General features: G+C 40.0%; 1 protein-coding gene across 1 annotated transcript; it reads right to left on the reverse strand.

Annotated features, from left to right (window-relative positions):
- Nucleotides 1–19,878: 19,878 nt before the first annotated feature.
- drd5a (dopamine receptor D5a) lies at nt 19,879–23,240 on the reverse strand. Its single transcript, XM_022213051.2, has one exon. It carries the CDS (start codon nt 22,536–22,538, stop codon nt 21,156–21,158), a length of 1,383 nt encoding a protein of 460 aa, XP_022068743.1. The 5' UTR covers nt 22,539–23,240; the 3' UTR covers nt 19,879–21,155.
- Nucleotides 23,241–23,809: the final 569 nt, after the last annotated feature.

The raw sequence follows: 23,809 nt of genomic DNA on the forward strand, positions 1-23,809 counted from the left end.
GATATGACAGAGTATCGAGGAGGAAAAACAACGTCAGCACTGCAGAAAGCGAGAAAGCTGTAGCGTTTTCCAACTTAGCAGCACTTTCAGAGCCGTGGCTGAAACATGAATTGCTCTGACCAGCGAGTGACTACAAACACAAGCCATGTGGAGCTGAATGATAGAGATGAAGTGACATAGCACACTGCTGGACAGTCAGCAGCACTGGTAAACAGTTGAGGTTTCAAGGTTGTGTGTTGCTCTTCTCGCTGATGGACAAGTTAGGCGGGAAAGTCTGGCCACCTGAAGGTAATTAACTTGCAGTGATGCTCTAGAGGTCAAACAATGCAAAGTAATCACAGTGGCAATTACCACTTTATGCGGCAACCTGATTATTCAGATTATTTATTATCTTTGGAAGTTCTTCTGAGTGTTGAACTGGTTTTGATTTAGGGTCAGAGATGTTTCTTATTTGTAGACTGTGCATAAAGGGTACATGTAAACTGCAAGAGTGGAAAGTGAAGCAAATGCAGATGTGACTCAAATTTGCATTCTCTCTTACAGCCAGCAAAAAAAGAAGTCAGACTGTATAGAAAGCTATGAGAAAATGACAATGTTTCTTTGTTGATCTGTTGAGTTGGAAAACATTTTCCTGATGAGTTTATGGTCTCAATCATAAGTTTTAGGTTTCCTTCAATACAGCATGGTGTTCATTTGTAAATTATGGTCCCACTTAGATTAAAACAGAGGATAAAGCACGGTATCTTTTGGAACTGACAAATCTGTACCATATTAGTGTGCTTAATTTCCTTGAGTTCTCATTCAGAAGGCGAAAGTGAAATGCCAAGCTGGAGCCTTCAGAACATTAGTTCTCAATCCAGTGGGTGATATCACGATCATTACGTTTTAAATTACAGGCTGGGTCAATAGTAGGCTTACCCTTAGTAGGTATGCTCTTTGCATTTTTTAAAAACATAATTGGTGGTGGTATAGATGTGTGTGATAGATAGATAGATAGATAGATAGATAGATAGATAGATAGATAGATAGATAGATAGATAGATAGATAGATAGATAGATAGATAGATAGATAGATAGATAGATAGATAGATAGATATATAGATAGATAGATAGATAGATAGATAGATAGATAGATAGATAGATAGATAGATAGATAGATAGATAGATAGATACTAATAATAATTGATAAGTTTTTTTCTGAGCCCTGGTCTTCTTTTTTTTTGTTTCTGAAAGGTGTCATAACAAAGAAAGTCTGAGAACCACTGCTGTAAACTATTATAACTAACTCCACTTCCTTCAGAAGTAAGGTTAAGTATGGATCAGGACCACTGATTATTCTTAATTATCCCTTGATGCTGTGATCCCTGGCCCATGCATAAATACATTTCATTTATACCTGGTACCTTGTGATTGATGCTTCTGTTACCGCTGATGTTCTGGAGAACATTAGTCACTGCTGCAGGGTGGGTCAGTCTTCATCTAATTACAGGCTGCCTGAAACAGGATCTGCTAAATGTTTACACATACAGTACATGCACACATGGGTCCAGGCACACATTCTCTCGCTTCAACTAAATGTGCCCACTCACCCCGTCACAAGACGACAATGTCATGTTAGGTCACCAAGCAGCCATACTGTGTCTCCTGAGGACTTCTGTGGAGGGCAGGACTTTCCCTGATTAGAGTTCAGGTCTAAGTTAGTCAGATTCTCACAAAGCTGTACAAAGCAGTCAGTTTTCTGTAAACTATCATAGCGCAGAGGGAGTTCGGCAGTATTTGTAAGCCTGTGTCTTTGTGTTGAGGGACAGACTGTGGGGGAAAAAAATCAATGAATATCGAAAAACTCTGAAGCTTAAGAGATTGTTTGGCACTGGGGAGGAGCGGAGAAGAAAGAAAAGCTGCAAACATAAGGTCAAAGAGAAAACAATCAGAAAGGACTGAAATAATCAAAGGTGTAAAGTTTATCAAAGCATCCCATGAAAAGAAACTTACAAAGACACAGAAAAACAAAAGGATCGATGTTGAAACCTAGAAGTCTTGGAGGACCCAGACATTAAAGAAACCAAACTGGACTATAACAAAAATAGATTCATGGAAAGCAAAAAATAGCTTGAGCTGGAAGAAAGGAAGCAGATCTGTGAACATGATATTGAAGACATTTAACAAGCAGCGCCGTTTATAGCTTTAGAAAGGCCATGTGAATTATCTAATTTAGGGCCCCTTTTATGTTTCAAACACTGGTGAATGCCATGAGAATCGGGATGGAAGGGCAGGTATGCAGGGGAAAAAAAAAACTTTAAAGGATGTGGAGGATAAACAATTGTTGTTCCAAACAGGCGTCAAATGGACAACACTTTACACAAATGGCACTGTGATATAACCAACTGAGCCAATAATCCATCTGTGTTTAAATCTAGACATTAAACAGCCTTTTGTTTGAAGGGCAGAGGGGTGATTGTTACACACTGTGACAGTCTTGAGGCTCGTAATCACCCATAGTGTCAATTTATATTCAAGGAGAAAATACGTTAGTGTGTAACTAGGTCCCTTGGTGGTCTAGATCAGTCCCTAAAAACAGTTAGATAAAATAGTCTCTTGCGTTTCTTTGTTTTTGTCACTTTTCTTTAAGACCGATTTCAGAAACAAATGGGAGAAATGCAGGAACATCATACAGTATGACAATATGTTGATTTACAAGAAGGTAGGCTGTACATTGTATTACATTCCATAATTTCTTTTCTAATTTCAGTTTGCCCTTTTCAACAACAGAGCAACAACAACAGATGGTAATTAGTCTTTTTTTTCAACCACTGAACTTTGTCCCTGACACTGAATAAATAAATTAAAGCCTCCACAAATATTGATATTTGAAAACACATAAATATTTAACAGATTTTACAATTTGACATTTCATTAAATAAGTACATACTTTTTTATTGTCAATAACTTGATGTGAAAACTGATGCTTTTACTAATTCAATATGTAGCACGTGGCAGCGATTGGTTAGCTTAGCAATGCAAAAAGAAAACAGGGAAACAGCTGCTCAGCAGCTCTCAGAGATACCAGCGGCTTTCAGGCACACTAATTAACATTCTGTATCTCCTTTGTTTATTACTTACAAAAACCTTTCAAAGAATATGCACAATGGCAAGTGAGTGGCCATGTGCCAGATTATTTATTGTCTTGAAGCAGTGACTCTCTGTTATTCTTGATGCTTCACAACCTCAATGTGAAAGCAAAACTCAACAGGAAATCCTGGACCTTGGTAGCAAAATCTGTCATAAAAAGACAAATTTGACACTCAACACATTACATTCTGCATCAAGCTGGTTCAACCTGGTTTTCACACTTAATGCTATTAAGCTAAACTGGCTGGTTTCAGCTTCATACATAGCATGCAGAGGTGGTATTGCAGGTATATAACATATACCCACTTCTCGGCTGGAGGATTAACCATATAATTATCTAACAACATCTACAGACACATATCCGTCTAAATCTTGTGGTGTAATAATTTGTTTCAAGTTCACATAGAATGAGGTGAATAATGTTATGTCTCTAGTCGAAGCATTCAAAGCTGTTCACAAGTAACAACACTTTGATAATGTTACTTTTCACAGTGTGAGAAAATAGATTAAGCTAGAGTTCTCAGCTACAAGCACTGTCTCCAGAAATGACGACCTTCAAGAGCATACAGTCACCTATAGAATCCAATAGTTTCAGCATTCAATCCAGGGTTTGCTTTTGTTTTTATTAATTATTTGCGGCTTTGCTGCCCTCAAGAACTGCTGAATTTCAACACCTCCTCTGAGGATGATGAATCCTAGATTTTCACGTTGCACACCTGCAATTGGAACATTCTCCCTGGCTGCAGTAGTTTTGAACGTCACTGCAATTATAAGCGTTGAATAATGTGTGCAGCTGAAAAGGGCCTTAGGGCTGCAGTCAATCATGTTATAGGCTTTTTCTCCCAGAATTTATCCCTTATGGCAGTACCTTCTCCCATGTAACTAAGTGCACCACGTCTGAAGACAAAGCCTTAGTGACGAACTTAAAAAATGTATGTCCCTTTCCTTGTTGTTTCACAACCAACGAGCTTCACTATTAGGGAGTTATTATGCTCGGTGTGATGTTTGGAGGTGACTGTTTTGATATTTTATAAATAATTCAATGCAGTATTTAAATCCGCTGTTCTCTGAGGTTCAACCACTTGAACAAGCACATGAACTCCTTACTGCCTCCATCTTTGAACAAGAGACTGAAAACCTCCCTGCAGCATGACTGTGTCCATGAAATGCAGAGTTTGCCCTTGAAAAAAAAAACACACACACACAACAGGGAATAGAGTCTCCTTCAGCAAAGGGGGTGGGGGGTGGGGGGGTGGCAATTGTCCAATAACAATCCTCACGCCCAGGTGAAGATTGAAAATAGAATCTGGATTGACCAGATAATTCAATCTCCCAACCCTAAATTGGCAGTTGATGAGACACTAGGTTCAGACAATTAGTCCAATTGACAAAGAGCTGTAGGTAGGAGTGAAACCACTTGTGAGGTCAGTTTATTTATAGAACACACTTAAACAACAGATGCTGGATCTGCAGAGAAGCTGAACACACAATCGATCGTAACAATAGAAACAAGAAAACCACTCAAAAAGGGCAATACTTCGCCAAGGCTGCTCAGTCTTTTTCTCATTTTTAATGATTGAAATCTTAAATAAAAAATTATCTTGCACTGAGCACAGTCAGGTGTTATGCATGTATACGTTATGTACGGATACCGAATCGCATGACCTAGATATATAGCAGACGGTGAGAAATGATGGGACTCAGAAACACTAACACAATTTAATCAATTGTTCCTTGTATGATTTCTGGCAGATGGATTTCTACTAGGATTTCAATCATGTGATCATCAGCAGGCAGGTGACGTAGCGTTCACTTGTTATCCTGGTTGCAGTGACGCCGTGCCTCTATCTTGCAATGGGAACTCCTTAACAAATCCGTGGATCCAGACTATAATCCGCATCACTGCCAAAATCCAATAAGGTGGTCCCTATGTCATTTCTGACCTTCCCTGAAAATTTCATCCAAATCCGTTTTTGAGTAATATTGTGCATAGACAGATTCACGTACGCCAGTCGTCACATAACTCTGCCACATTCCTTGACAGAGTAATAATGTAATAGACCATTTATATCATGACAGGGTTCTTATCGGAAGAGAAAACTGAAGAGAAATAATGTCAGCATTTGAAAGTGGAATAATGGCTATGAAGATCAGAGATATAAAATGTGCAAAAAAAAATACAAAACAAACAAGCAGCAATGGATAAATATATTTATTAACTAAAAAAAATAGCCTTAAAATCAGCTTTGTGTTTGAAAGGAAGCCAGAGTGTTGTTGTTTTGTTCCTGGCACCAGAGGGGGTCCTTGATGGTGCACACAAATCCAATTATAAAATAATAAATGATGTGAAACAATGCTTGGATCCCCAGAGAAGACTGGAGAATGAACAAAGTTTATTTATTTAAAAAATATATTAAAGCAGAATCTAAAGTTTTGATCAATGTGTAGCCGCTTGAGGCCCCACAATGCAGCTAACATCTTTAAAGATCCCATATCGGAGCCCTTTTAAACAAATTAATCAAAGTGTCACATGTCACCTCATTGTGTTGCTTGTTTTCTTTTTAGCTCAAAATGCTGCAAATATGGTTTGATTTATCATGGCTGTATAACCTCTGTTCTAAACGGGCTGTTTTGCTCCTAAACCTAATAAACTGCTGCTGATTCCTCCTCCTTTAAGGTGTTTAGTCCACCAGGTGTTACGTAGCACCTGGGCCTTTATGTCTTTACAGCATGTATTTTAATGCACAAATTTAGAACATCCACAAATGCACACACTCACAAATGATTTTTGCAACATGGCACCTTTAAATTCATGTAAAGAACAGAATATGGAGGACCTTTGTGTCACTGATGTGTAGCTTCAGGTTTTAGCCGTGCAGCATTTGAGATCTTAAAGGAAGCAACATCGATCAACTTTCCTCGTCTTACAAAGGTTTACACAGCGGAGGTTTCAGCTTTCACGACCCAGGTTAGTGAGCCACAGGCCATTTGAGGATCCAGTCAGTTGGCGCAGTGGCTAAAATCTACATCTTGTTCTTGCCACTGACCCCACAGCTGTAAAATGAATAAATAAATAAATAAATAAATACATTTAGCATCACTCCTGCTGGTATATTAATGCTTCCAGCTAATTTGTATTAAGACATGAGGCCTGTGAAACTGATCATTAATATGCACTTACAGCCTTCATTTATGATATGATGCTTAACACCTGAAGCTACAACTGCATGTCGCAAGAGAAGAAAAAATATGTGTCTACATTATAACAAATTCACAATCTATTTAGATGGAAAATGAAGTAACAACATTGTTCTCATACAGCAGTGTAGAGTTAGTTAGTCCTATATTTATCAGTATTGTTATTGTTGTTGTTGTTATTCATTTCGGTTCCAGGGTGCATGTAAGCATAGCTGAATCCAAAAAAAACACAGCTGCAAACCTTATTGTTGCTAATGATTATAGCACCCACCAGCAGCCCCTACACACTCCTGCATGCGACTCTTCATATCTTTTGTGACACCTGTAAACAAAATCCTGCACCTGTCACAATAAAGCGTCTCTCTACAAATGACACGCAGCACAGCAAGAAAATTCATTTGTCAGATGCGTGAGGACAGTCTTGGCATTATAGGACTGGGAAGGACTCTCATCTCAGTTCAACACTGTCATCTGACATCTATGTCTCTTGGAAATATAACTTCATATAAATGTCAACCCTACACCCTCTCCCATTTATTAGGTACCCATCTTGTTTGTTTGGCCATTAATTTCGACAAATTGATGGAAACACTGCTCTGTGGCAAAGTAATATCAAACTCCATTTGTCAAAGCACTACTGAGCATGCAATCTTTATAGGGCATTGAAGAGAAACAGATTGTTTCTTGAAACCGCAGAACAATCTTTCACATGTAATTTCCGTCAGGTGTTACATCTTTCAATTTTTCCTGCTGTTGCTTACGGCTCACTCTTCTCTTTTGTCTCCCAGAAACTGTTATTCCTGTGTTTGTTTTGGGGTAAAAGGGCATCCGTCACTACCTAAATCTACATTAAATGGTTTAAATAATGATTTCAAGCAGATCCAATTAGTACTTTATTGGATTTATCAAAGATTTTTTTCTGTTTTATGCAGGTGACCTAGATGTGAACCCTCCTTGGACTCATTTTTAGGACCTGCCTGTAATCATGAAGGATACCTACATTTATGGATCTCAAAACCAACCATCTGCACAGTGGTGGAAGAAGCAGTCCGGTCCTTTAGCCAGGTGAAAGAGCTCTTGCTTTGGAGTAAGACTAAGATGCAAAATTTAAGGCTACAGTCAGCTTAGAGTTAGCTTAGCTTTGCAAAAATGCTTTGTACAAAATAGATCAGCCACTTTAAATAAAAATACTATATTAATTAATAATATATTAAAATGGTATCAATGAAGTGCATGTGGAATAACTTAAATAAAAGCTCTAATTTTGTAGAAAATATCTGCTGTGACCAATATGTTGCTTTAATTAATATAGTTTAAATTACTGTTGTGGCTAGCCAGTTTGTTCTTCTTTATATACAGTTAGATTATAGCCCATTCATTTTCAATCTCAGGGCCTTCTTCAAACATTTCATTTAGAAATGCTGCTGTTTCTGTGAAGCACCATCATTTTCTGTTAAACTGCTCGAGTGCGGTTGCTCTTTTCAAAACTTTTTATCATTGGAATAAAATAAGCATCAGATATTTGACTATATTTCTTATCTGATCTGAATCCAAAGTTCCCATTCCTGCTGCTGCAGTCAGTGATGTCTACCCTCCGTCCGACCTTCACGTTTCCCAATCACCACCGTGTTCCCTCTGAGCATACTAAGCCGGACACATACACTCCCCCTGCTCCACACAGAAACCCGCACACATGCATAAATATCTGCTGCTGTGTCAGTTGACAGGGCTTTGCAATCTGATCCCTCGGTTTCAGAAGCCATCAAAGCCTTAGCCACAATCCTCCAACCTGCTACTGATAAAACATGGCTGACTCCCATGTCGTCACAGGTCAGCACTCAGTAAGACAGCGAAGCATCGTGGATTTAGTTTCATCACTTCTATTCTCCATCAGCTTCCCCCACCAGCCTGCTCTTCACTGATACGGTGTGTGAGAGAAAGAGGCCCGAACTTCGTTTGCAACAGGAATGTCCAAGAAAATATTTTCAGTCGGACATTTAATTTGCTCCTTAGCTTGAAATGAATAATTTAAACTCAGCACTAGCCATAAAAACACTTTATAAATGCTGTATTCTCTTGGAGGTATTGCAAGATGTCATTGAAAAAAGTTCAGATGTTGAAAGACTTTCCTCCAGATACCAGTTTCACTCATTTTTTCCTAATATAAAGCCAGACAGAGGAAATGAAAAAAACTTTATTTCGTGACTGCACAGACATAAGGAACATAAGGTCTTTCTGCATTCCTGTGCTCCACACTATTAAAGAAATGAGCTGACCTTTGATTGTGTGCTTGACTGCAGGATAATGCTACATTTTGCATTTCCCTGTTGAAGACTAATGAACAATCCAGTCATTATAAAATCTAATCTAATTCCATCAAGGAAAGTTATGTTGCTTGTCAGTGGATCAAATCTAGATTGTAATTACCTAATCGCTACAGGGACCGGGGTAGACAGGATACAACGTGATTGTCAGTCTGACTGGTACCTGATACGACAATGACATCATCAACAGTGGTCTCGTGGGACCGAATGGCAATTAGCAAATAGCAGGAAACTATCTCAGATTATAATTGCATGCATTCCCACAGCATAAGCTGCAGACTAATAAGCTTTTGAAAAAGGCACTGATCTAAGCAATCAGTGCCTGTGTGTGTCTGTATATATGTATGTGTGCGTGTGTGTGGAGCTTGAGGAAAGATCTGTCAAATGTCTAAAATAAGTGCACATTTGTAAGACCCTTTTCTATTATTGCCGCTTGACAAAAGCGGGTTTAAAAGCACGACAGCCTAATTGCAGTGTGTTGTACTGAATAAGCTGCTGATGCCGTGTGATGCATACAGCACAATCAGATGATAGTATCATAGCCAAACTGCTTCTGTCACAAGCAATAATCCAAACAACATCCAGTGTTTGTTTGACTGCAGACAACTCAACTGGATATGTGGGTGGCAGTGGTGGCCGGTGGTGAAATTTGTTGGGTGGGCTAACAAAAGCATAATACCGATTAAATGGTTAACACAGCTGCAAAAGCAACATCACCTATGATACACACAGTTACATCAATTACAGGTACACTATACTTTTTAGTGCTCTACATCAACACTCTCTCTCACTCACTCACTCTCTCACTCTCTCTCTCACACACACACACACACACACCACTACAAAACGTGTTCCAACTGCAATGACTGCCCACAGATAGCCTGCTGCAACTGTCTTATGTTTGGCGACATGCAGTGCAAAACACGCCTTCAGTACAAAAGATGACCTCAGCAAAAACAAGATGTCACAGTCCTTTAACAGGTCAACATGGGCCTACCTTATTTGAAAAGAAGCTCACATCGACGGCCGATGTGATCCTAGTCTCTTAACTTCCAACTTTTCCTACAAAGACATTGAGGAAAATGGACATGAAAGCAAATAATCCACCTTGTTCATGCTAACGCCCGCCATAGCTTAACTTTTCTCGCTGCGTCAAAGGCCTGTGGGCTGACTGAAGTTAGCCCAAATGATCAGTAAATCACAGGGGCGGGACATGACACCTGTCAATCACTTACAAGAACAAAATGAATGAAAGCACCTGTGTTAACTCGCTGCTATTGGTCAAAAGTCAGTGGCCTGTGGGCTGCCTGAAGTTAGCCCAAATGATCAGTAAATCACAGGGGCGGGACATGACATCAGTCAATCACTTACAAGAACGAAATGAATGAAAGCGGACTGTATCTCCTGGGGCTGTAAAAAAATAAGCCCATTTAGAGATATTCTATGTTTTTCTTTTGACTGATTGGTGCTGTTGCTACCTTTGTTTTCACCTAAACTTAAAACAATCTGTTGTAAGTTATTTGAAAAATAATTTTCTCATCTTTTTTGCATTGGCCTGGGAGGGCTTAGCGCTGTTAGCCCATTTATACCAGCCGTCCCTGGTGGGTGGACACTTCAGACCCAACTTTCAGTTTAAACTGCGATTGTAAACATTTCCATATTAGGCCATTGGCTGGGTATATTTTTGAGAACCCATGCTGGGTTGAACCAGTTTCTCTGAAAGATTAATGAAGATTACCATCATTCTCTATCTGTCCCAGTTCTTGATACAATAAGCCAGAAATTGAAATGATGAGGAGTTTCAGTAGTGGTATGAAGTGTAAGAAGAATTACAATCTCTGCTTCACTCAAGAAAAAAGTACATTTAATGACAGTTACGTGTAGGAATCTCAAATAAACAGTTATGTCAGAAAGATAAATGTCAGGATGACATAACAGTTTAAGCTATTCTGTTTTATATGGTTAAGTTTGAATCTTTATCTCACTAAAGTGCAGCATCATCCAATCAGCATATTATGTAAACTTCAGTCATTGATCAAGTTTAATGTGCATTAAAATTTTATTCTTCCATTTTTCCTGGAGTTCTCTCTCAGAGTTAAAGACAGATGCTTTTAGCAGACGCTTAGCAGCATAATAAGCAGCAGGGCGATCTGTTGTGGGAGGAAAATATTGACGTTAGCTGACTCATTTTGGCACAAGCAAGGGTCAGAAGCACCAGCGGGATTCGACTTTCACTTATTTGTCTTTGAAAATCAGCCCATAGATCTACAGAGGACAGGCAGAAATTTCCCCTTGAAGTAACAGAAGGATTAATATTTGCAGAGTTCTTTCACACAGGATTTTATCCTTGAGAGCCACTTACATCTTTGGTCTTGTAACTGTCAGATATAATGCACCAGTTAAGAGCTGCATGATAAAATATATAATAGTCACAGGGGCAGACCTTGATCCGAGAAATTACATTCATTTGTCCTCTGAGATAAGCTGTCACTTTCATGAATCTCAGCTTTGTGCAAATCATCACACACAAGAAATTTTAATGGTAAACCAAACAGCACAGGCATATTTTTCCAAGCATTCAAACACTAGTCTAAATTTAAAATAAAAAGTGACCACCTGAGGCCTTACAGACCAGAGAGCATCAGCTCACAGACTGAAATATTCCAACCCTTGACTGCTATGAAGCATGGCTGAAACAGATATGTAGAGTTGAAAGAATGATAAATGACTATGGTGACTTACATCATGAGCTGGACTTCTGTGGGTTTTTGTGTAGCGTCTTATCAACTATTTTGAATGGACTGTGATGAAATTTGACTCACTTTTCGTCCTTAGCTTCAAGGTCAAACCACTAATGTGCATAAGAAGAGCCTTACATAGTCACTGCTATGGGTGTAAACTCTCTAAGGTTCCCACATTCATAATGTGATGAATTAATTTGAATAGTGTTATTAATCAACTGTGAAAAATATTGACAAGTTGTCCAACAGTAATACAGCTGAATGAATGTGGGCGACCCTTAATGGAGAATTCCAAGCACTTTGTTAACTAAAATTAATTTCAGAGTCAAAAGACTGATGACTGCAGCCAAGAATATCTGGAAATTGTTATATTGTTCACAGTCAGTTTCCTGCGCATGCACGCAAACACACACACACAGACACACACAGAGTAGAGAAGCATTCAATTCATCAAAGTCTCTTCTCTGCTGATGAATCAGTTCTGTCCATCATCACAGGGGGCAAATCAGACCAGAAAGAGAGAGTGATTCACACAGGTCTGCTCTGGAATAATAGCTTTTATGATAATGAATCACTGTGCTTCATCGCTGTGATTGCCATCACATTTGTCATTGTCTCTTTCCAGGAATGCAGCATCATGTTTTTGCCCTGTGAACCTGAAGGTGATGACCTGTCTGACAGGAAGAGCAGAGTCGTTTCTTTTGACAAGATGGCAGCTGACCCCACACCGCTTTAGGGGAAACATGTATGACAGTCGGAATCGTGTTTTTCTTTGAAGCTCTCAGAATTGCAGGCAAACAAGGGAAGTTTCGGGTTTCAGAACAGAATTATGATGGAAGAATGCTGAGAGGACTTCTATTGTTACATTCATCTCAAATACTGCCTACAACTGGAGAAGGTAATATACCAAAGGAACAAATACCTGAAACCAGAACACACAAGGGTTAAAAAAATATATGTTTAATTTGCTGTATAAGGTGACAAATCTGCTGATGTGTTTCGGTTTTAATCAACATTTACCTGTGATCACTTTCTCTACTGGAAAACAAAAGAAAACTGCAGACCTAAAAAAGACAGAGATGTTCAGGGCAGACTAACTAAACACAGTGCTCCCACTGTAAAAACCTTTTGAAACCTTTTCTGTAATGCTTTGCACATATGAAAGGAGTGAGATGTGTTTTCCATGCTGTAAGTTCCTCACTAGATCTTATTGTTTTTGGATATTGCTATCAGTGCAGAATTTGTGGTTGTGGGTTTTGGTGTTCTGTGATTTGAGGAGGAATACTTGCCTGCCAGATGTCATTGTTTCCTGCTGATTGATTCAAATCAAGTGAAGTGTCTTGAACAAAAAGAGAGCTCATGGTTGTCATGCATGCCTTGAGGAAGACTTCAAGCCAAAATATGTCAATAGACTGAAAAAAATCATTAAAAAATACAAAGTAAAGCTTATTTTAAAACTATTAAGTGTTGCCTTTTGCATAATTGTTGTACAGTTATGTCATCATATGTTTTGATATGAAAAATTATAAATTTACAAAGAATTTACAACAAAATAAGCAAATTATCTTGAGTTGAGAGCTGAGCAGCTTTATGCAACAGACATTTACCTGAAGTTTGGTAAGTTTATGTGAACCTTTCCCCCAAACATTATTTTGTTATATAACTAAACATCACCCTGATTTCATCTTTTTTTTGTTTGTTTGTTTTTGCTAATTTGCTATAGCGTGTACGTTGTTCTTTTATAGGAGGAGCATTTCAATGCAGGAAAGAACAACCCGTTATCTCTTCCGTACAAAGCCACATTCAGTTTGATTAAAAACCCACTTTCAAGGACATTTGTTCAGCTACTGAGGTAAATTATGTTTTAGAGAGATGAATCATCAAATCACACCATGATGTATGCTGAGAAACTAAATCAAAAGATATAATTTGAGGTCTTAATTAGCCATCAGTCCAAGCAGACAGATGGACTCTTGCTGTTCAGCTCCGATGTGCGACACATGTGCACGTAACCCTGTCATGTGAGCTCTAATTTCCTGCAGAGCACCAATCTGTGGCTGAAGTCTGGTTGATGGAAGTGGCAAAATACTGAGGAATATTGAGTCATTACGCAAAAAAATGCCCAGATGTATTAGTTGGTGACCTGCAGCTGTTTGTGTCAATAAGTATTCAGATACAGTGCATGGTTACCTTCTCTTCAGCAGCCTTTATCTTTCAGAAGGGGAGCATTTCACACCACGTCCAGTAAATGATTTCATTCTTTTAATAAAACTACATAACTCTCGCCTCATTGCCTTTGCTCTTGTATCGAGTCTGTGCAGGTTCTTTGCCCAGTGGTCTACATTAACATGCAACTATTAAGACCTCTTCACAGTGTTCTAAATAGTTAGTGTGTGATTTTTTTTTTACCTGATAGAAGTGGCTATAATATGATACAGCAGAATATACTATGAACTACTTCTGCATTAATCAGAGGCCCACTGCATTCATCAAGGAAAAAATATGGAATGTATGCAATTATGACTTCCATATCTCCAGTAAATAGTACATCATTTCCCACTAAACACCTAATTATTGTATATATATTATATAATCTCAGAGTGGCAAGAAAACGGTCTTTGCTTCATATTTATAAGAGTTTTCTTGCAGTTTATGAGAAGAGAATTTGTCAGTTGTCTTTAGGTCAGTTAAAGTGATGCTGGAGAAAACTGTAAGAGAATCATCCAAAAGCACTTCATCTGAACAATTGAAGATGTACAGCTTTACAAACATAAAATGCGCATGTTTAAATCAATTTAAAGCCCTAAAAATGTTTTGACTAGGTTGTTTTATTGTGAGCCATGTAGCCCTACATACATCTTAACACTAGTCAATATTTAGTCAAAGGTGTTGATTACAAATAACTTTTTTCTGATGCTACAGGGTTGTTTCCTCAAATTGCCTGCCCATTATGAATTACAAATTATCAGTCCACATCTAGATTGGTGAAATGAAGTCCTTTCATGTAGATCTTCTGACTGTTAATTTGTTAATATGCTTTTATCTCTACAATTGTTTAACTTTGTTTTAACCTAAACTTTGATTTCTACATATTTAATCATTTGCTTTGAATCTTATAGAGCAGCACAAGAATCAGATTTGTCACTGCTTCAAATCAATGACTATATATAAAGATGAATGAACCCTTTGCAATGTCTCCCATTTTTCCTGAAGAGCGGTATTAAAGCTCAAACTGCCCATCACCTGCCTGACTCCTCCTAACTCCCAGCTAATCCAAAAATGAGCAAAGTGAAAGTAGGGCTGATGGAGGCTGTAAACTGTCCTGTGATGGCACCCATCTGCCATTCAAAGTGATCACAGCCTGAATTATACATAACTTTAAGCACGAATCCAATCTAAACCAGTGACTTATATAAAATTTTAGCCCCTTTACAGCGGTCACAAATGGGACAATTAGCTATAGAGACCAAAACTGTTTTTGTACCAGGTTGTAAACATTTTATTGCTGCTGTAAATTAGGACATTTAAACCATAGACTGTATATAAAGATGGACATAGCATCTGACTCCAAAAATGAAGCCCACCCAGAAGTGTCAAAAACTTGCAATATCACGCCATCCGCTAGGGTTGGCTCCAAAAGCTTTTGCTCCATAGACCTCAATTCATCACCGGAAAAAAATAAAATTTGATAGACTGATTTTCTACAGCTCAGGATTTTTTTCCCATTAGTTTTCATGGTCAAAATGAGAGATCAAGTGGCCGATCTTAAAATAAATCAATACTGAATTTTAAATAAATCGTTAAAGTTGGCGGAGCCAGGGGGCGTGGCTATACTTGACAGACAGTCTTGTCTGGAATGATTGACAGATCCTTTAGGGCGAGGCTTTCAGCAGTCTGGCTTCAGTCTGGCCCGCCCATAGACTGGTCCTGGGCCTAGTTGCTCTCCGGTCCAGCCTGTTTGATGACGCTTTTTACGTCACTGGCTCCAAAAAATCCAAAATGGCGACCAGGAAGTAGCAAAATCCAGGCTTCATTTTCTCAGCGTTGAAACCAACGGGTGACGTCACGGTTAGTTCACGCCTGATTTAAACATGGGGGTCTATAGGGAATGACTCACTAATAGAAACAGCCTCAAGTGACATAAAAATATGAAGTAAGATTTCTGGAATTTTGAATTGGACATGTTTCCTTAATTTGACACACTTAAGGTGATATTTTTCAAATTATAAGCCACATTCAATAATTTTAGGCCATATTTGAATAATTGTTGCCAAAAATGCCACTGCAATGCATTTTAACCCCTAAAACTATACTTGATGACTTGTATGAAAGATCATTGCAAAGTGTTTATTAGTCTTGTCTTTCTCATAATGGATTGAGAAAAGTGTGATGAAGCAACAACCATTCCAAACGTTGCATATGTAAGCATCTTGTATCATCAAGACAGAGCAGAGTGTTTTGTTGTGCGACAGTATGTGCATGCCTTGAAGACAACATTCAGAGCGGGCCAATGGCCCTCTGGGAAAAAGACACCAGTCTTTCTCTCCATTTAAGCTCACTAGAAGTAACTCAAAACCACCGACTGCGTCAGAGATAGGATGCGGATGAGATGGCAGCAAGAAGTGAAGGAAGGAGTTTCAAAGAGCAAAATGTGTGATCTTCAAAGTTAAACTGTTCTACCACAGATAGGCAACACTCTGTTGGTGATCTGAACGAAATCTCAATTTTAACAATGCTGGTCAAACGACACAGCCTCAGTCAGACAGTTTCTTTTATCTTGAGAATAAAAAAAGAATACAATCATTAAAATCTTGCTGAAAAGTTGGTGGAAAGAGTCACTGTGGAAGTAGAACATGGAGCAAGAAGTCAGAATTGATTCTTCCCATTCTCAATGGGAAGAATCAATTCTGAATTCAGAGCAAAATAAGTAGATTATGTTTACTTAAGTGAGTAAACTACACAGCTTCATGCAACAGACATTTAGGTGAGGTATTAGGTTTATGTGAGCCTTTTCTCTCAAAAATTACATTGTTGTATTGCCATGCTTCATTCTGAATTGCATATGTTTGAGGCATATCATATCATACTGTTTTTGAACTGTCCCACTTTTCATAATTAGTTGCAGAGGAATTCATCGCCTTCGTAACCCAGAAAATGGAGGAGAAGCTGCAAACATGTTGTGAAAAGGTCACGCACATAGTGTGTTCAGTGAGAGACACCATTTTTAAAGCTGAACAGCAAGTTTAACAGACTCCTGATTTTTATTTTGTTGTTTTTTTTGTTATTGTTTTTTGGATGACTGAATTTTTGAAGATAGGAATCATGCTGAGGACTGAGGGGAGGTCATGACAGAAAAAAAATGTTTGTCTAACAGTGGTGTATATGTATCTTGAGTGTGTGTGTGTGTGTGTGTGTGTGTGTGTGTGTGTGTGTGTGTGTGTGTGTGTGTGTGTGTGTGTGTGTGTGTGTGTGTGCAGATGGAAAGAGTGATTTTGATGAATGTGTCTTGACGGATGGTGTAACCCCCCTAAGCCTGCCTCCACTTCCTCTCCAGCTCCCCTGTCGTAGCTGAATATCGAGGTCAAACCACCTTTCATATCTGTTCCACAGTGCAAGGACACAACACGGAGAACAAGTAAACACCTCATCCTCTGGGAATGCTGCTGTTTTCCTATTTTTCACTCATTTTCTCAGCGATTGCTCAAAAAAACAAATCAAAAAACATCACGGAAACATGTAGAAAATGCCAATATTTCATATCACCATTCCAGATTCAGCTAAAGCAGCTTAGCAGCAGCTGCATGCAGACATCTGAAATGATGTCCCCCTTGCTTTAATTATATTTCAATATGATCAATTAAAAATGCAGTGTCAAGGTGCACCAGTTCTTCAAATCTAACCCCAATTCCACCAATGGAATCTGCGATCTCGAGTTTAATCATAGTCTGAAGAGTTGTCGTTGCGATATTACCTACATTTCAAGTCTGACCGACACAGCCTGATCCGCCAGCCGGTCCCCCGCGTCCTCTCCCACCTCTCATCCCTCGGGGGTAAACACCGATCAGCAACAGGATAGGGGCAAGAGGTGAAAAGCCCTGAAGCGCAGCCTCGAGGCGTCAGTTAACAGGCTTTCTTCTTGGAATCACTTATTCTATTTCCCCTGGCAGCCGTGTGAATCCTGCATGTGATGAGGAAAAATTACAGAATGCCTTCATTTCTGATAAATGTGTCAGAAGAGACACTTTACAGGAGAACAGTGGTGTCGTTAAGAGTTGCAGCCCATTGACATGTCTGTGTCGAGATTGCATTTATCTCACTTGCAATACCTGAGTTACATAATTAGATTTTACGGATATTTTTAGCATCTTTTAAAATATGAATTCAACAACGTCAAATATGGCTTCACTGATTCTACATGTACTTCCATTTTAAGCAACTTTATACTCATTCTCTTACACTCTTTCCTTCAAAAACACTGATGTGACTGCAATATGTTGCAAATTCTGTATAGAAAACGCATCATTAACTCATAAACATAATGTAGAACTAAAGCTTTGAGTACCCAACATTATATAAAGCAGCTGGACAAATTCCTTTTAACAAAAAAATGCATCCTTGATGGTGATTCAAATTACTTAAAATACATACAGTTTTAAGATACCTGCAGTGTTGTTATATGTTTTCATACATTTATTTTACGCTGCTTTATAATGCATTCATTTTCAGAGCCAAATATGATAACATTTACCCCACTGTAATACACATTTTACTTTAAAACATATTAAAAACTTAGCAGCACATCGCTCGGTACAGTGAAATGGTGTAGATTAAACAACACAACAGTATATAAAGGGATTAAAATGAGCTCCACATGAACAGCTGCAACAGTAAAACATTGTTATTGTTCTGATGCATCAGTACAAATGGTGCGAAAATGTTACAAATTATGGGCCGGGGACACTTTTCTGCAGAATGAGCGTGTTTGCCTTCCTATATCAGACACATTTAGCAGATTATACTTATGTACCTTAACTTACCAGGGGTATTATATGTAGGATTTTTTTTTTAAATCTTGTAATGATACTTTAATTTAAAATAAACAGATTTACCATTGCACATTATCAACGTCGAAATCTGCCACCTATTACCCACTGTGCAACCTGTCAGTTTAAGTAATGATTTTGGGTGTGTTCTACCAAGAGCTACAAAAGAGGCCACGGCTTTTTTTTTATTTCTGTGCAGCAGGGAGCTACCTCTGAAGATACATAAAGAAACTTTGATGTGTAAAATTGATGGAGTTCCCCTTTAAGTAGGCTGTCAATAATTCTTCCACCATAGTCTGTATGTATCAAGTAAATGACTACAAACAGAACAACATAATGTGGAAACCCTAGAAAGTACAAGGAAAGTTTTCTTTAAGAGCTAATTGAGTTATTTCGCTAAGAAATAATTGTCTTGATTTTCACCCTGTCCATGAGCATATGGCAACAAATGACTTGTTTAAGACATGCAGACTTAATATAGATGCCTGTGGTGTTGAACATAATTGGCACAGACTCCCTTTGCTCTGTACAGCTGTAGTATGCATCTCATTGCTCCCAGGCAGGGATTAAGTTGTTAACTCTGCCCTCTTCACATATTAAATTGTTTAATACTTGCCACTCATCTATGCACATTTGAAAAACTGTAATGCAGAGATTGAAGTATCAAGGATTCAGAAGCCCATTTTAGACATACAGTTGCACTGAACCACATAAGTTTAAATAAATGCATTCATTTCCATTCATTCACTTGTGATACTCTGCATACTCTGTCAAATCAATGGGCATGGTGATGAAACAATGAAGGAATTCGCACATAGAGGGTTTTGTTTTTTTCTTGGGATAAAGGCTTAATTACCAGATGCTGTTGGCACTTCAATGAAGTGCTGCTACTGTGGTATTGCATCATTTCACTGACTTTTTACACAAAATACTGATATTGGTTCAAAGAAAACAAAAAGCAAACACTAGCCAACAACAGACGCCGACAGCTGTTTGATCAGGGTTGCTCTTTTTATTACTCTAGCTAAACGACTGTGCCAATCTTTATCTGCAGGATTCAAACCTCTCTGCATCAGCCAGAGGAAATATATCAGCTGTGTGGACCTGTGGAGTAGAGGTCGGACCAAAGGAGTGTCTTGGAGGTAATACAATGCACCCCCTGTAATCACAATGTCCTCCAGTTTTGGGACCTCCGGCGCATGTCATCCTCATGTTCTCTCTCTATGCCAACATCTCCCATCTGTCATTGGTGTAAAAATGGCCAAAATATCAAAATGAGAAATATATGAAAAGATCAGGTTAGAAGGTGATATGCGTGAAAATAAAGTAGAGTAAAATTAAGATTAAGAATTCAGTTAAAGGTGAAAAATCAGTAGTAAAGTTTGTCCATTTGTGAAAACCATGAACACTAATTTCAGCTCAGGAAGATACCGGTGCACTGTGTTCCTCTCAGCATGATGGCATTTTATTAGACAAATGATGACACACTTCACTGTTTAAAGGACATAGTATACATTCAGATCAGGTCATCTGTACAGTACAAAGATCAGAGAGATGTGGGAGAGGTGATGCATGACATCCAGTTGTGCTGGCCCTCTGGCCTCACATGTGTGCAGGCTTTCAAACAATTCCTCTAGCTGACAAAACACTGCAACCTCATTGTGTCTGAATAATTGATTCAGTTCTTGAAGTCTTTGGTCGTTTAGGAAAGTCTTGAATCTTTCTTTTTTGTCAGTTCAGTAAGAGTCAGCTGTCACGGATAAAGCAGAACCATTGCGGTACTTTTGGCTTGAATGAGAAATAAAAGAGGACAGAAAAAAGTAACAGTTTTAATTGTTAAAACAACTGCTGATGTCGCAATTTTCTGATGAGTAGTGCCATTACACACAAACTCACTTTACATATGTAGAGTGTTAGATATAGTGCTGTTGCACCATGTTTCACTCTATCAAAGCCTGTGGGTGCCTAAGTTTGGATCAAACTGCATAATGGTCCATGTGAAGCAGAGCAGGTGTGCTTGAAGAGCCATAGGGGGGTGCAGTGATGAAACACTTTAATACTGCATTTTGGCATCATGTAACTTAAACTCCATACAACACATTCCTTTCATGTCTCAGAACTCTTCTTTGAGTAAGCTATAAGGCGCTGAAATGACTGCATCTGACTATCTTAGTTGCACTGTCTGTAAGGCTGCCCTCAGGTTTCATACTCAGTGGAAAGGCAGCCACTGGATACACGAGGTTAATAAGCAGCAAAGAGTTTCCTATGTGAATCCTCAGCGACTTTTTAAAAACATTTCCCCTCCAAGTGGATGAACATTAGACACTGATGCTCCGAGTAAAGCCTTTGAGCAAACGACAGCTTCACCAACACTGAACCTTTGAACAAAGGTACACAGACTTCACTTGTCATGTAAATAAACACCTACACGTCACTTTTTTTTTTTTAAGAACAGGACAACAACATCACATCTCATAAATGACGCAAAGCAGTGGCGGGGGGGGGGGCTTGGGGCTACAGAGACATGCGCCCTGCTGAAGTGTCCATGAGAGAGTCACTAGGCTCCCTCACCAGCTGCCAGGGCTGCTGCTCAGTGGCGCAGAGAGAGTCTGACCTGTGGGCTCCCTGTGGAGAGGAGCCTCCGTTACACAGGAGCTGAATAAACGGTGACAATACCATCAATACATCCAATTACGCACGGGGAGACACAAAGTGTGGAGTCAGTGTAATCCATTGGGAGTGAATGGTGATATCCTGTCAAGACTGATGTCTGCCTCGCAGTCCTCCAAGTCACAAACCGAGTCGGTGGCGTTTTCATTGTTGTGAGAGAACTGTGAAATCCTGTCAAAAGTCTCCTCATGCTCAATACATTCAACCACGTTGGGGATCATGTTGACATAAGCGTTCGCTATTTCCTTGTGGATGAGGGTATCTTGGTTATATGAGACCAGCTCGTTGCTGATGTTAACAGTTTCCACGGGTGTGTTGGAGCAGAAATAACGACAACCTAAGAGGCTGGCGAAGGCCTTCCTAAACTCGGCGTTGAAGGCGTAAATGATGGGATTTAGAGAGGAATTGGTCCAGCCGAACCACACAAACACGTCGAAAGTCGTTTCGCTTACGCACGGCAGACCTGCGTCCCGGTCTGTGGCCGGCCTGTCGCAGAACGGCACCATGCAGTTCAGAACAAAGAAAGGTAACCAGCAACACACAAAGACACCCATAATCACCGACAGAGTTTTGAACACTTTGGTTTCCCGTTTAATCGACGTTTTCAAGGTGTTGTGGTGTTGGCACTCTATTCTGTTGGTCCTACAACTTTGCGCATGTTCTGCCGCTCTCTCCAGGGAGGCTATTCTTCTAATTTGTATTTGTGCAATCCGGTATATTCTGGTATATGTTACAATCATAATTGCCACGGGAATATAGAAACTTATCAATGAGGAGGATATAGCATACTCTCTGCTCAGACTGGAGTCGCAGTTTTCCTCTATCTGCCGTCTCGTGGAGGAGTTGTGCGTCCCAGCCATGTCGTCACCGCTGGCTTTGTGCCAGTTTAGCTGGACCGGTATGAATGAAATGAGCACAGACAACGTCCAAGTGATGCTAATCATAACAAAGGCAACTCGCTGGGTCATTTTCCTCTCGTAGCGGAAGGGGCTCGATATGGCCCAGTATCTATCAACGCTGATTATGCAGAGGTTGAGGATGGAGGCAGTGGAACACATGATATCAAAAGCGACCCAGACATTACAGAAAGTGCCAAACGGCCAATACCCAGCCACCTCCGCCACAGCTTTCCAGGGCATCACCAAGACGGCCACAAATAAATCCGATAGAGCCAGAGAGACTATGAAAATGTTGGTGACTTTGGTCCGCAGGTGCCGAAAGCGCAGCACCGCAGAGCAGACCAGGATGTTCCCCAGCAGGGTCCATAGGATGAGCAGGGACAGCAAACAGCCCGTCACCGTGCGCAACACCATATCCTTCCTCCCGCCGCTTGTTGCCTCCGTTTCGGTGCTGTTCCACATAATCTCTCCGATGGGTGCCGGCACAGAGTCGATCCCCTGCACCGATGAGAGGTACTTGGCTGGGTTCTCCATTTGACTCTTCAAGTAAAACTGCAGTCCATTGCAACTTGCGCCGAGACGGGCTCTGTTATCAGCCAGTCACCGTATTGTCCCAAATGACCCGCTCGGCTGCCAGCCTGATATGGAGTGCAAAACAGACGGGAAGAGAGAATTGAGCGCTTAAAAACTGAGCCAAACGACGTGCCAGGTGCGCTGAGGGGCTGAAACGCAGCACACAGTGGCGAGTGCATGTTGCAACCTTGCCGGTCCGGTCGTCTGACCTGGCTGCCTCCGTGAATGTGTCAGTCCAAGGTATCCAGAGCACAGTGAGGGTTGAGGAGAGAGTCCCTACAGCCTAACACACTCTAACTAAACCAGGGCTCGGCGCATCACGCCTTCTTTTTGCGCGGTGTTACGCACGGCAGTACACTGTTGGGAAAGAGGTGTGTAGACTATTTGAGGGTTTTCGTTGGTGGATGCTCCATAGTGCGTAATTGCAAACTCCAAATCATTTCAGAGGGTTCCTCTGTGTTGTGGAATGTTTATTATTTGGAGTGAAATGTGTCTATGTTTGACATACTGCCATAACGCAGTGACCAAAGAAACGATATGATGTGTTTTGGACTGTATTAATCAGCTACAACGTCCATTTAAAACCTTTTTTTTTTACACACGGGTAGACGCACCCAGCAAGTGGAGGTAAACAGAGCTGAGCCTATAGAGCTGTCCATGGTGCTGAAAACGCAAACAGCCTGGGGCATTCATAGTCCCCTATCTATCTATCTATCTATCTATCTATCTATCTATCTATCTATCTATCTATCTATCTATCTATCTATCATATTACTTTACAGCATTTAAGCATAAATGAACCCAGTTTTGATTCATACTTTTGTTACCAAAATGTACTAATCCAAGACTCTCCTAACGCATCTGCAGGCTGAAATGAAAAGCTACAGCTTGCTTTATAAGACGTTCTCCTCGGCGCTTGTTTTGACATTTGGAGGGAAGAAAAGCGTCATTTCAGATCACCGCCGAGCACAGGTGGCTGTTTGCCCCTAACGACCGCCAACTGGAAGTCAGACCTCACCCACTTTTCGAAGTTTTCTGAACAGGTGAGTCACATTCACACTCGCAGCGGGCGCGTTCAGCCAGCAGCTCCGTGCGCTCTGCATCGTCATGTGTTCAGCAGCAGCAGCAGCGATGTTACCGGCTTTGAAACGTCACGGATATTTTTAGATGTGTCTGCGTGCCTGTCAAATCGTTCTGACACTACGTTAAAATAATCTCCCGCTGCCCGGCTC

This window comes from Acanthochromis polyacanthus, chromosome 5, assembly GCF_021347895.1.
Source record: "Acanthochromis polyacanthus isolate Apoly-LR-REF ecotype Palm Island chromosome 5, KAUST_Apoly_ChrSc, whole genome shotgun sequence".
NCBI classification, from domain to species: Eukaryota; Metazoa; Chordata; class Actinopteri; family Pomacentridae; genus Acanthochromis; species Acanthochromis polyacanthus.

Excerpts from the sequence above, each read along its gene's own strand:
- drd5a (XM_022213051.2), bottom strand. The coding sequence starts at position 22,538 with ATGGAGAACCCAGCCAAGTACCTCTCATCGGTGCAGGGGATCGACTCT.